This window comes from Urocitellus parryii, chromosome 14, assembly GCF_045843805.1.
Source record: "Urocitellus parryii isolate mUroPar1 chromosome 14, mUroPar1.hap1, whole genome shotgun sequence".
Classification (NCBI taxonomy): Eukaryota; Metazoa; Chordata; class Mammalia; order Rodentia; family Sciuridae; genus Urocitellus; species Urocitellus parryii.
Window position 1 is genome coordinate 47,819,438 of NC_135544.1, and position 14,768 is coordinate 47,834,205.

Consider the following 14,768-nt stretch of genomic DNA (forward strand, 5'->3'; position numbering starts at 1 on the left):
TTGAATGGACATAATCATAAAGACACCAAAGAACACCTGTTGTCAGTTGCTGAATATCCTCAGCAGCTGCCACTCAGGGACCAGCACCTCTTAGGGGATGTGACTTCAGATGGTTTGGTTTTATCACTTTTTATTTTTTTTTTTGTAATGCTAGGGAGGGAACCCAGGGCCTGTGCATGCAAGGCAAGTGCTCTACCACGGAGCCACCCCCAGCCCTTCTTTTAAACCTGATGGTTTCTCTGAGGTTCCACGGTCCCTGTAAAACAGGGGCTGCTCCTGTACCTTGGTTTTAAAACAAGAAGCTCTAGGGTTTGGGCCTGGGAGGGAGGAGACTGAGAGGGAGAAAGACAGAGCTATGGGGAGGACTGGGGGAGGGAGCCCAGGGCAAGTTTCTGGCCTGCTCCTTCTTAACATAGTCATCTGTAACCCACATTCCAGTCCCTCCGGAGGCACACGGGAGAGCACCACTAAGGGGAGGGGGGAGGTATTTCCAAGGGGGACAGGAGACTCTGTGTCCTCATCCCAGCTACATAACCACAGTGAAACCCCAGGAAGTCCCCTTGCCTCTGGGAGCTCTGGTTGGCACAGCTGGAACCTGAGGGCCTTTCCTCTCTGTGCTCTGGAATCCCATTGGCAAGAGTGTGTGTGTGTGTGTGTGTGTGTGTGTGGTGTGTGTGTGTACTGTACACATGTGTATGAGCATCTGTGAGTGTGACTATGGGCTTGTGAGTCATGTGTGCAAGTGGACAGCAGCTACACACTGTCAGGGTTTGAAGTGACATCTGACATCTCTAAGGGTTCAGCAGAGAGAAACCTGGGTCCCTTCTCGCAGGATTTTCCTAACTTTCTGGTTTCCCTCCGGCCCTTACGTAGGCTCAGGAAGTCTGTAGGAGAGGCTGGGCACTGCAGCCAGAGGCCATGTGGCCTGAGGGGGTGTGGGACAGCCTGCCCCAGGGCTGCTTCTGTGCCACAAGAACAGACAGCCAAGGTGCTGTAGAGACTAAGGGGCCTACGCCTGTCCACCCTCAAACCTGACTTAGGCTAGCGGGAGAGGACGTGGAGAACACATTGGTTAAGAAAACCACACCACTCTTCACCACCAGCTCCTAGGCTCCCAGACGCGGGCGGTTCCCTAAGGCCTGTGCGGGCGGTGGCCTCCGGGTGGCAGCAGAGACGCAGCTTTGCCTCACCTATGTTGATGAAGTCTGACCGATACTGACAAGTCATCCCAAATCCGAAGTCTCTCCAAAATCCAGTTTCCTTCTTTATGACCTACAAGGAGAGCACTGTCAGATACGGCCTGGAAAAACAGTCTTCACACGCTCCTGTGAGCAGTGCTACAGAGGGAGCCCACCCCACCGCCCATAAACAGCCCCGGCCCCAGGAGAGACAGATGGATTTGATCCTCACAGACAGGAATACAGTAAGCTCACCAGTTCCAGAAAACGGGGCCTTGTGATTTTTGGCACCTCTGGGTGGAATGTTTCTAGGGTGTAGGCATGAAAACACACACACACACACACACACACACAGGAGAGCAAGTTTTTGAGCAGTGCCATGGAAAAGCCACCTACGTGTCTGGCCCCATCCCAGTGCCAGAGAGAAGTTGAGGCCTGGGCCTCTCCCACAGACCACAGGCGGGGAGCCAGCAAAGGGCTCAGAGAGTTGAGAAAAGGGATGGAGAGAACAAGTCGGGATTCAGCCATCCTGGCGCAGCCCACAAACACCACTCCCTCGGGGAATAAAAAGAAACTTCGCTCTGTTCCAGGCTCCCCAGCTCCGAGACCTCTCTCTCGCTGAGGAAAAGGGCGCTCAGAGGCCAGGTCCTGCAGGAAGACGCTGCCCACTCATCCAGGCGGCTCCAGGAAGGCCACCCGGACGTGCCAGCCTACAGGGCGGCCGAGAGGCCATCCAAGCTGCGACTGTCTAAAAAAAGTGAGACCTGGCTCTGCTCAGTCTCTTACTTTGCAAGTAAATTTCCAGGAGATTTGCTGAGGCAGCAAAACGTTTTGAAACATTTATATATATATATATATATATATATATATATATATATATATATATATATGTAATTTTTTGAGATCTTTTTAAGATTTTTTTTATTGTAGATGGACACAATACCTTTATTTAATTTATTTATTATTTTTATGTGGTGCTGAGACTCGAACCCAGCACCTCACATGAGCCAGGCAAGCGCTCTACCGCTAGCCACCACCCCAGCCCCTGTTTCTGAGACCTTCATAGTTAATTTTTATGGTTTACTTTTGCAGGTCACATAGGTACTTAAGAGGATAGCAGTCTCCTCCCCAAGCCCAAGAGGCAGCAGGTCCCCTTTGGGACCCGTGACTGTGTGGCCACTAAATAGAAACAGTAGGTGAATGGGGAGGAGTGGCAGGGACTTGTCCCAACTTGACCACGGGACGGCCACTTCAGCTCAGGCAGGTCCCTTCATTTCTTTGGGCCTCTATTTTCTTTTTGATAAGATGACGGTGTTGAACTAGTCACCCCTAAGGATTCTTCCAGCTCTCACATCCAAACCTGATTCTTATCACTGTTCGTCCATCTTCTAGAAGCTTCCCAGAGCCTGAATTATATTTGGCAAATGGTTTTTAAAGGGATTCGTCACATCTTAAAATTCTTTCCCTGGGAACCCATGAGACCATCTTATTTGCACGAGGACCCACTTGTAGGGGTCGTCCATCCACTCCACTGCGAACACGTCACAACTGCCTGAGGGAGAGGGGACCTAGGGAGGTTCTTGGGTGACAGCTGCCCCCATTGGATGTTCTTCCAAACCACCTCAGGACCAAGGGCTGCCCTGAAACACCTCCAGACAACAAGGACATTTTATTAACATCAGCTGGAAAGATTTTTTTTTTTTTTTTTTTTTGCGAGGCAGGAAATTCTGGAAAATTCTCCTCTAGGTCATTTTTTAAAATGGCCTTTTGCTCCTTCCCTGACCCCCCACATAGAGGTTTCTATCGCAGCTGACGGCTCCATGGCCCCTCTGCTGGCCAGGATGCTGACCGTCCTCTAAGTTTCTGGATAAGAGTGGAGTTGCAGAGAAGAGCCAGTGTCCACACTTCACACACTTGGCTGAGGTCTACGTGGGATTTAAGAGAAAACGCTCCCCATGGGGAAAGCAGTCGGGCAGGACTTGGGCAGAACAGGAGAGCTCCCAAGAGGTGGCTGTCCCGGGACGGGGTCCATGTAGTGCCCGACAAGGTGGAGCAAGGTGAAGGGCGCCCTTCACCTGGGGATGGCATGACGGGGACAAGCTGATTGACGACCAGGGGAGAGATCTGTAGAAACAGTCATTGAGGTCGGCAAGCCACAGAAAGCCACCAAGTGAGAAGCTCAGTGAAATGCAGCCCTTTGTGGAAACGACCTGGTTGTGGCCACAGCACATAATTCCAGGGCAAGATGGAGCTCACTCATTAGAGATTCCCCACCACAGCAGGCTGCGGCAGGGACTGGAAGGGAGCCCTCAAGAGCAGCCTGGAGGGAGGGAGCGAGTGCTCTCCAACACCAGTCCCATCCCATCACGCTCCCAGCAAAAACCCTGTAGTGTCTCCTCAAAGCAATCCGAAGAGCATCCATGGGAAACCTCTGTCCCTCCACTGCCTGGCCTCCCCTGCTTCCCCTCCACCTCTCTTCCCATCTCCCCGGTACACAGTCCTACATCCTGCCGCCCAAACATGGATGTCTCAGGCATCCAAGGCTGGGAAATTACAGTCTTCAACCTGGTCACCCTGCCCTGCTCACCCCTGGGCTCTGCTCAGAGCGGCTGCCCTGACCCTCCTGACTGGTGGAACAGAATGCTGGTGCTTCTTACACCTGAGGAGCCACCATTTCTTATTAGGACCAAAACCCAAGGTAGCATCAGCATCTTTCTCCAGTACACCTGCCACCCCGTCACACTCCGTGTCGTCACCCTGGTTCATCTTCTCCATAACACGCCTGGCTCTCTGACATGGTCTGCTGTCAAGTTCATGCCTCCGTTTGCTGACAGTCGTCACCCACCACCATGGGTGAACCAAAGTCAGGGCCTTGTTCTCATTCAAGGCTGTATCTCTAACACCCAGACACTGTCCAGCACACAGCAGGCACTTAATAGATGCTCATGAGTAAGAGGGGCACAGTCCTAGGGCAGAGACAGTTCCCAGCAGCCAGTGGAAACAGACACACTCCAGGTGGCAGACACTTGTCAGCAAGTGACTCAGCAAAGGCCTAGGAAGTCCAGTGGTGATGCCAGAACCCTGTGACCCAATGGAATATTACTCAGCCATAAAGAAGAATGAAGTTATGGCATTTTCCAGTAAATTAGGCTACCACGCTAAGTGAAATAAGCCAATCCCCCCAAACCAAAGGCCAAATATTCTCTTTGTTATGCAGATGCTAACACACAATAAGGGCAGGGGTGGGAGGAGGGAAGAATATAAGTTTTCATTGGATTAAATAAAGGGAGGGGAGGAGGATGGGAATAGGAAAGACAGGAGAACGAATCAGACATAACTTTTCTAAGTTCATATATGAACACACCCCCAGTGAAACTCCACACCATGTCCAACCACAAGAATGGGAAGTTATACTCCATGCATGTATAATACATCAAAATACATTCTACTGTCATGCATAATTAAAAAAAGGAAAATTAAAGAAAAAAAGAATCCTGTGATCAACAGATAAAAGTGTCTTCCCCTTCCTGGGACCCACAGCAGAGGGCTTGACTGACTTCTCAAAAACTCTCAGACATAAGCATCCATGGTGTCTACTGCCCCGGGGGTGGTGGTGAGAAGCCTCTCTTGCATTTCACCATCTGTCCACGCAGCCACCTTTGTTTAACAAGTTCTCTCCATGGCTGGCCTCTCATCTCTCCCTGCAGTGCCACCTGTCCCCCCTGAGGGCAGGCTCAGCACCGCAGGCCAACACACCAGGCCAGGATGTGGTCAGGCCTGCTCTCCCGCAGGAAGTTCCCAGAGCCGCTGCTCTGTGGGCGAGCCACGTGATGGGGTGATTATTTTCTATTAGGACCCAAACACAAAGCAGAAATCAGCATCTCTCCCCAGGCTGTGGAAGGCGGGCACCCCACCCTGCAGTTGCATGGGCGCCCGCCGGCAGGCAGCGCCTGTCTGGCTCATGGTGCCGCCTTGGACCTCTGCCCACGAAGCAATCTGGACCCAAACATAAAATAAATAACAGATACTCAGGCAGAGTAGCTCCTTCAAATCCAAGAGAGTCTCCCAAGAACCGAAGCTGGTCGCCCAGCCTGGCACTCACCAGGAATGCCTATGGGCAGAACGATGGGCATGTGAACCCCAGGGCCCCACACCTGGAAGACCGCGTGCTTGCTGTCACCATCTTAAGATCCCCGATGCTTTTGAACCTGTGCCTGCATTTTCATTTTGCTGCTACTTAGGTAGCAGGTCCTTCTCGGTGAGCACGAGACACTCTGAATGGCAGCGGCTTCTAGGACTGGGTTGGAGACCCCACCGCATATACCCCTTGTGCTGTGTATTCCTTATTATTTGGGGCCCAGAGATCAAATTGCAAAAGATTCCAGGAATGTCCTCTTTTTTGTGGCCTCTGTGTCTGGAGGTAGAATGAGGTGGTCAAGTTCACTCAGCCTGCGGTGGGCAAGCCCAGAGCCACGCTAGGATTGCTGGGACAATCCCAGTTCCGTTGCTGGAACAATAAGGTATTCTGGAGCCACCACTTTCAAAAAGTTCACTTAAGAATGGGCTCCCGCGCCATCTCCTCCCAGGTCTGCACTCATTCCCATTTTCCCACAAGCCTTCTTTAATCAGCATCTGTCCTCCCCCAACCCCTCAAAGAACTGCCCCTTCCCAGGCCACATTCTGCCTAGGGATCACCCCGGTGCTCTCAGCTCCAGAACAGGGCTCTTTCTTCTCCCGAAGCACTTTGAGGCCAAAGGATGTGTGTGTGCCCTGCCACTGGCACCCTCAACCCAGGGTGGCACTTGAGGTTCTGCTTTTGTCACTCAGCAGCTGTGGGAGTCTGAGCACGTGTCTTAAGCTCCCTGAGCCTCAAATTCCTCATCTGCAAAGTGAGAATAATCCTTCTAGAGCATCCCATGAGCTGATCCCGGCACAGCATGGACTTGTGAAATGGCGTCCGCTGATTATTTTTGTTAACTCCTTGAGTGTGTATTTCCCTAATAAATAAAAACAGACTGCAAGGATGCACTCCATGTGCTGTGCTCAGCAGGCAATTTTTTTTTAAAAGCTAAAGTGTGGGTCTGCATAAAACACTTTTTGAAAGGAGTTAGAGAGGTAGCGGTGTAATCTGAGGGAGTGTGGGGACAGGAGCCAGCCTCCTTCCTGTGCTGAACAGAATGGTACAAAGTCCCTGCATTTAAAATTTGGGAGTGGCTGCACAGCGGGCAGAGAAGCTGCATCTGACACCGAGGACGGACGTGAGAAACGGTGAGCAGTTGTGCCCTTGGCAGCGCGTCGGCCTGGGTGTTTCTCTTGCTGGTACCAAGTGCCTGATGGCAGGGTTACAGACACACTCTCTGTCATCAGGTTAGAGTCAGTTTGTGGAGGACAATTAATCCCAAGAGGGGGTCAGGCTTGTAGTGTGCTAGAGCTACTAGGACCAGCTCCCAAGGACTGTGCCTGTCCCTTTGCAGACCTCTGATCATGTGACATCACGTTGGTACCCTGAAATAGGCCGTAGTGGGAGTATTTACACATTGGAAATTGGCACACGCCATCATCAGGGCCATTTTCCCCCCTTTTCAGAGAGTGGGTTGTTAAACATTTACCAGCACACCACTGGCTTCATGCCATGAAAGACTTTTTTTTTTTTTAAGAAAAAAAAATGGAATTAATCTGTGTTTTTGAAACACATCCCTGGCAGAGGGTGAAGAAAAGACTAGAGAGTAGGGGAGGGTCGGGATCTAAAGATAGAAGTGGTAGGAGGCTCCTGCAGGAACCTAAGCAAGAAGTAGCAAAGCTCGAGCCAGCAAAGTGGAATGTCTCAAGTGAACATTTATTTAAACGATAGTCATTCCTTTCTCAGCGAGGTGTTTCTACAGGAAAGCATCCGCCCATTTCACCTCGCGGCCAAAAACCCAAAAAATTAAATATTAGTATAAAATCCCATGACGTCACTTATTACTTATTCCTGATGGCCTGTGCTCAAAGGGGAAGAAACAAGTCGTCTAGCACACACGCACCCTCATACCTTCAGTTCCTTGCTTTTATCTGCAAGCAAAATAGAAAACGACAGTGGCCACAGCCATGAGGAGTAATAACTGACACATTGACAAACGAGGTCATATTTTCAGGGCTGCTGGGAAAGGTTGACTTGTTTGCATAAGTAACTTTCATTACAGCTGCATTCCGGACCTATGTCCCCCCTGGCCTGTGATACCCAGGTATTCCAGGGAAGGCTATCAAGATTTGTTAATGGATGTGCAACCACTTCTTCCTAGACTGAGCCAAAACGTACCCCCAGGAGGAGGTCTTTCCTAATTCATCCATCTCCAGTCATTACTTTTTATTTTATACCTTCTCACCACCCACACACTCCATCTCCATTATATTGATTTCCCCCAATTTGATGTTTGCCTTAGGGATTTTTGTCAGCAGCCTATTGCTTTCACACTTCGGCTCTCATCCTGAACCTCAGCAAATCCATTTCCAATGCACTGGAGGAAGAAAATCCTGGCCTGGGGCTCAGCTCTGTCACTAGCAGCTGGGCAATCTTGGATCAGTCATTCCACCTCTGCAGGAGGAGGAGCCGGGCGAGATCTCTCACAAACACTTCGGAATACAGGGACCTGCTGCAGTCCTTCTGACTCACCTGGGCCAAGCCCTTGGGCAGCAGCAGGTACTTAAGACATAGCATGTCCAGTAAAGAAGGTGACTTAATTTTTATTTTGGTGGATGGGGAACTTTTGGAGTGTCCTGTTTCCTCAGATTAAATGATCACAAATATTAAACTCCAAAACAGCAGAGTCATGGGCTCTGGGAGAGGTCAAAATGTTTCTGTAAGTAAATGTCAAAGGCTTCAGGATATTCCAGCACTTCTAGCGGTGGACTCAGGAAATCTGAGCTGTTTCTGTCTTGACCACTGAGTCTGAGGTTCTGGGAGACCAGCTTAACTGTGCTGACTGTAACATCCCTCTGTACCTGCTTCTCTGTTGGAATAATAATACAAGGATAAAACCTTTAAGTTGCAAAATGAGCAGAACTCCTTTGCAAGCAAATAAGGTCTTTATGAGTTTGACCTAACGAATTAATCACATTTGAAACCAAAGGAACTTTTATTCTGATTGGCTGAAAGAAAATAAACTCTGCGCCCTACTTTTCCCTTAAACCTTATTAGAAGGTTAAAACTCTTCAGGACAGAAAATGAGAAGTTTGTCTTGATGGGGGGAGATTTCACTTGTAAGCAGATGAGAACTGGCTCTTGGGGAGTAAAAATGTGTAGTTTGTTTGTATAGAGCATGGTTAAAGGTACTCTACATCAACGGACATACAATGGTGCTAAAGTTTCATGGGGTACTCTCTCTCTCTTAGTGTGTCTCCTGGCTTGAACCCACGGAAACCACACTAGGACATGGGTGAGAAATCTGTGTCTAGCCTGAAGATCCTCAAAGCTGCCACATTTTGGAAATGATCATATACCATCAGCTGCCAGAGGTTAACTGGGGAGGGAGGGAGGGAGGGAGGGTGGGTGAAGGGCACAGGATGGGCCTGGAGACAATAGATTTGCAACTTGCAGAAACTAAACACAGAGGTAGTCCCCAAAAGAATTTCACCGCACGAATGTTTTCTATGGAAATTCATTCACTTGCCCTTTGCATAGGGGCAGGAGAGACTCTGTAACGTTCATGAACCAGATTTCCTTCCTTCCCCCTCAAGGTTACTCAATGGGAAGAAACTTGCTTTGTCCCAACAGGAGGCGGATCTACGTAGGGCAAAGGAGAACAGAACACCCCCTGGTCGGAGCAGCCCAAAGATTCAGCCCCAACTAAAATGCAGCTGAGGACAAGATATCTCACCTCTCTGAAGGGAGGATGAGCAAGAGTACAAAAGCCACCCCCTCCACCTCTTTTAGAGGGTTCAATGCCAGAGCCAATACTAGTCCAAAAAACATGAAATGGAAGATTCTAGAAATAAATATGTTTGTTATAGTATATTGTCATAATTATTCTATTGCTAATTAATTAATCTCTTACTATGATTTAGAAATCAAACTTTATCTTAGGTGTGTATCTATAGGGGAAAACAGTCTGTGTAGGGTCTGGTACTACTCATGGTTTCGGGCATCCACTGGGGGTTTTGGAACATGTCCCATGGATCAGAGGAGAAAAAAGTAACAGAAATGCATTCTTGGAGGGGCAGCCTAGGCTCAGTGGAGGTCTTCTTCCTGTTTGCCCCCCGCCCCCACCCCATGCCTGGGCTGCTTTTCTGCCGAAGGGACCAGCAGTCTGTCATGACATCTGGCTTCGAGAGTCGCTGGCCATGTGGTTGCACGGCCCATCACCTGTGTAGCCGCGATCTTACAGACAGGTCTCTCCACTACTCCTTCAAAAGCCCCCTTGCCAGTGACACCTCTGATGCCAGTGTCCACCCAGGCCCGCTGATATGTGGGAATTGTCCTGCCATGAGAAAGACCCAGGACTGGGGACCTGGCTCAGCTCAGTTCCCCACCGGCTAGCCCTGTGCCCCGCGGTGAGCCGCCTCTTTCCAGTGTCTGTTTTCCACCTGAACAATGGAAACATTAATCTCACCTTTCTTATGTGGCAGGATTTTATAATAATAAAGAGAAAGTATGCTTCAGTCACCACGCAATAACACTCCTTCCCCAAAAACCATAGAAGAAAACTAGGAAGGTGTGAAATTACCCTCCTGTAAGGTACCGTTCCTATTTATTTTCCACTTTTAAATACTGCAAACACTTTCAATCCACAAGGCGCTGGGAGCAAAGGCCAGAACATCTGCTCCACTTAAAAACTACTGAGGGAATCCATCCACAGATCCCCACTAACCTTTCCTCACGGTCAGGCACCCCTGGTAATGAAAGCCACAAAGCAGCCACACCAACGGATCCACAGGGTAATGACTCACCAGCTGCTGTTCCAGGGGAGGGACCGCATCGTGATGGCCGTAGATTATGCCAGGATTGTACTGGCTGAAAAGGACTGGGTAAAACACCTTCTTCCCTGCAAATCAGAAAACAAGCATTTGCTTAAAGGGACAGATTCATTGACATTCAGCCTCTGGGACGTCCCGGATATCTGCGCCCACTTTTCTTTTTTCTCTTCTCTCAACTCTCAATAGATCTGACAAGCACAGCCCAGGGAGACCTGTCAATCAGATGCTCAAACATTTCTGCCCTCCCAGAGCAGGGATAATGTTCAAGATGTCCATAGCCTGTGGCTCTGGCACTGGGTACCCACCAAGGAGGTGGATATGGAAAAAGAGTCCTGGTTCCCCTACTTGGCAAATATTAACCCTTTGATGGCTGGATCCAGGGCATTCTCCAGGATGGCCGGGGAGCCTGGGGGTGACAGGGCAGCAGGGGGTAGAGAGCTCAGAGTAGTTGCTCTTTACCCATGTATAGGAAATACAGGAAATCTTCCCCAAAGTAGGAAGAGTTTCTATATTTTAACAACCAATATGGCCATGCCAATAATTCTTAGCTGATTATCAGTCCTGCCCAAGCAAAGTCTATTGAAATAATTTTCATCATGTGGGCTCCTTCTGCTCACCGCCCCTCCGTGCCTTGGTATTTACCCACAGATGTCCTTTTCCCTTTGGATTGGAACAGTCCCTGACCTTCTCACCACACCTTCCCCTGTGATGGCCACTAAGGCTGACCTCCCAGTAGAACATGGATACGGGGTTACACAAACCAACTCTGGACTCAGTCCCAGAATTATGGTGTCTGCCAGGCCTGCCATGTGGCACCCAAGAAGAGACCAAACCAGATGACTGTCCCTTTCTGTGTCCCTGGGGTCAAATGAGCCAGGTGAGGCAGGGCATCAGAGTGACATGCAGAGCATGACACCTGGGGGAGAGGGCCACACCTGGCTGTGTGTTCAGCCTGCACGTGTTAAGGAATTCAGAGGTGAAGTAGATGTCCACGTCACAGAAAAACAGCAGGACGTTGCTTCCCTTCCAGAAGCGGGCTCCCACATCCAGTCCCTTTCCCCGGGAAAACTCTCCATTCAGCTGGATGAAGGTGAAGTTCCTGAAGTTGGCAGCTCTGGAAGGGAAGGTGAAGAGACAATCAGGGACAGACGTTCCCACGCCCAGTCTTCCCCCGAGGCTGTCAGAATTCCCAGGGGAAAAAACATGGCCAGGACCATCCACCTCTTACCCTGTTTCTTCTGTAACCCGAAGGGTACAGGGAGGGACCACCCAGGCAGGTACAGACTCAGTGGAACCATTGGGATGAAGAGGTCCAAGAACACCTAGCAAACTTTGAACTTGATTTTTTTTCCCTCTCTTGTGTGTCTGGCAATTTCCCCACGTTGAAAACTGTGCTGTCATCACTAGGGACGATTTTTTTGTGAAGGAGAAAACCTGAACCATCGAAACTACAAACACGCCCCATGGGAAATCTCCATGCTTCCTCAGTCACCCAAATGAATCTACTGAGCCGAGGAAATTAAATTACCATGGAATGGGCCCCACCTGGCATCTTCTCATCTGCATTTAAATCCAGGAGCTAGGCAAAATATTCTTGATGTGTATCTGTCCCCAAACAGACTGAAACTTGGATTCCTTCCCCACCCTCAGGTAAAGCAGTAGAGGATGGCGGAAAACAATCGCATCTTGGAGTCAGAAGACTGGGATGGCCTCAGACCTCCGGCACATGAGCTCTGAGAGGCAGGCAAGCCCATTCATCTTCCTGAACCTCGGTTGCCTCATCTGCAAAGTGGGAATAATAACACCTCCCTTGACTGTCTCACAGAGTTATTAGTTATCAGATAAATGGTGCCCAGAGCACAAGGCACTCTGGAAGCAGCGCTGTCATTAGCTCCCAAGGATTCCCAGGCCCAGGTGGGGAAGCCAAGGTGGTTCTTCAGTTTGCTGTTCTTATCCAGGCACAGGAGAACCTCTGGAAGAGGCATATGTCGAGCAAAACAGAATTCACCATTCAGTATAGAGCAGGACAGGGCCTGCCCCCCTCCAGGAAGGAGGGGCCCACCTTCCAGTTCCTGGGTGCGCAGGGCCTGGCACTTGGCGGGTCCCCCTCTTCGTGCCAACACCACCCCTTCTTTCATAATGGATTCCCCTTCCCCAACTCCTCACCCTCCCTACCAGGCCCACCATTCCCCAATTTCTCTCTAATCTTGACAGAGTTAAAAGGTATGGAAGCCAAGTTCCATTTTTTTTTTTTTTAAAGTCTCTATTCGAAGTCACTCTCCTGGTTAAAGGTCAACACAAATACAGAGTCATAAGCGCGCTTCCGATGCTCAGTTGTACTCATATCTGGTCATCTTATCAGTGAAACCAGTTCTGCCTCTCCTTCTTGGAGTTACCATCTTCTTTCAGATCTGAGCGGGGCTTGGATTTTTATCTCAGGAATCTGTGGGCCCCGCCTTGTCTGAGTCTGATGCCAGACGCGGCATTTCAGATTGAGATCGGGGCAGAAGGCCTCATGGTGGAAAGAGCCCTCCTCCGTGAGTCAGGAAACCTGGATCCAGGGCCTGGAGCCGTGCCTGGTTCCCACCTGACGTTCAACAGACATCTGTGAATAAACGTGTGGATATACAAATGGTTCTGAGCCCTGATCTGCCTCTAATTTATTAAAGGCCAGTCACTTCGTCTTTCTTTCCTCAGTTTCCTTATTACAAAATCCAGCAGGTGCAGAGCTGCAAGGTCCCTTTAGCCTCCAAATTTTCTTTTTCCTTAATTCTGCATTCACTGCAGCCCTGCTCTACGTTTGAGGGACTCTCCTCCTCTTAGAACTTTATATGTAACCTTTTATCTGGATCCGGGACCTCAGTCCATATTTTCTGTGAGTAGCACCGTAGTTGGCCTCCACAGCCTTCTCAGTATTAGGTCTAGCACTGTTAAGGACAGAGCCACATCCTTGTCTCCAAAGACACACGGGCGGTGTGAAGGCCTGGCAGCCAGCTTCACGTCTGCGGGGTTTCTACCACCCCAGCTTCCAGAAGTCAGCACAACCAACTTCCAGGGAAGACTGGATTTTCATCTAAGAGAGTGTCCAGCCAGGTCTGGAAATTGCTTTTTGTCCAGCCTGGGGCCTGTCTTGCTTTAGCATCCTGTAATAGGTCTTTTTTTTTTTTTTTCATTTGTTTCTAAGTTTATGCTCTTTGGAACTTCTGCTCCCTTAACTTCAGGGAGGTCTGGTAGCTAATCTGCAAAGCAGAGAACACTGACATTTTCAAACACAATGAATAAGCTCATAATTCAAATACCTCCTTCGGGAGCATTTATAGAATCTGTCGCAAGAGATTTCAAATACAAAAAAAATGCATTTTATTTGAATGACAGCAAGCAACTTTTGCAAAGGCAAGAGGCATGTTGCTCCTTCATTTGCTGCATTAGCCCCATGTGGAGGCGCACACCTGTAATCCCATCGACTTGAGAAGCTAAGGTAGGAGGATCGCAAGTTCGAGGCCAGCCTTAGCAACTTAGAGAGGCCCGAAATCGAGACCCTGTCTCAGAATAAAACAAATAAATACATAAAAGGGTTGGGGTTATAACTTAGTGGCAAAGCACCCCTGGGTTCCATCCCTGATATCAATCAATCAATCAATCAACAATTTTTATCAATTAATCAATCAATAAATAAGCTGCATTAAAAGAACCGCAGCATCAGGATTTCCCTCCCTAAACAGTCTACAGTCCATGTGTACCGATGTGCCACATATTTGGGGGAAGTTAAATCACATTAAACAATGAAGACAACAAGGCAGCATTTGAAAATGAGCTCACAGTGCTAAAGATACAACCAGCCCGTGGGTGACGGAGTGGCAGATGAATAGTAGATGGCTGAGTGCCACCAAGTTCAAGCAGGGACTGGTGACCTGGTGTAGATGCTCACCCAACACATAAATTAACATGGCTTCTTCTGCACCAAAGTTCTCCAAACTCTGGCTCGAGCTGCTGCTAATAAACGCTGCTCTCTACTCTCTGCTCCATGGTAGCAAAAGGATCCAGGACTTGCAGGACAATCACAATCACAGTGACTGGGAAAGGGAAGGGAGAATTCATGGCACCTAAGATTTGAATGACCTTAATTTGGAAGAACTTTTTTTTCTTTTTTTTAACATCAACCTCTGTGCTTCAATCTACTGCTTCCAGAGAAAGAGAATTCAGGGAAGTGGGTGCTGGGGAGCACTTGCTCTGGCCCAACCAAAAGGTACTTTGCTTCCTTTCTGTCCAGTCCATCTCTCTTCGAGGATGAGACAACCCGTGTTAGTTTCGAGGCATGGCCCATTCCGAATGTGCATTTTAATCCACTCTCTGGAGCGCATACTGACTGCAGTGCCCTCCATCAGGACAGATATGAAATGGGACAGCCCCAGGACAGGCCCCCTCTGTCCCATGAATTGTTTCCCCGGGGACTTGTGAGGCCAGTGTGCACGTGGCACTGGCAGCCTCTGCCCGTCCCCTGTGCCCGCAGCGCTCTGTGCCCTGCGGCTCAGCTCGGCCCCCTCAACCACCCCACGCAACGTGGCCAGGACGACGCAGAGTGCCACGTGATTGCTGGCCTGGCAGCCTGGATGTGTGCTGGCTCCTGTCTGAAGCCCT

General features: G+C 49.5%; 1 protein-coding gene across 1 annotated transcript in view; it reads right to left on the reverse strand.

Annotated features, from left to right (window-relative positions):
• Csgalnact1 (chondroitin sulfate N-acetylgalactosaminyltransferase 1) overlaps nucleotides 1-14,768 on the reverse strand; it is a 307,763-nt gene that overhangs the window by 3,737 nt on the left and 289,258 nt on the right. The window contains exons 7-9 of the mRNA XM_026395849.2: nucleotides 11,066-11,244; nucleotides 10,104-10,198; nucleotides 1,191-1,272 (exon numbers count right to left, since the gene is read on the reverse strand). Coding sequence (XP_026251634.1) covers nucleotides 1,191-1,272; nucleotides 10,104-10,198; nucleotides 11,066-11,244 — 356 coding nt within the window. The remainder of the gene's footprint in view (nucleotides 1-1,190; nucleotides 1,273-10,103; nucleotides 10,199-11,065; nucleotides 11,245-14,768) is intronic.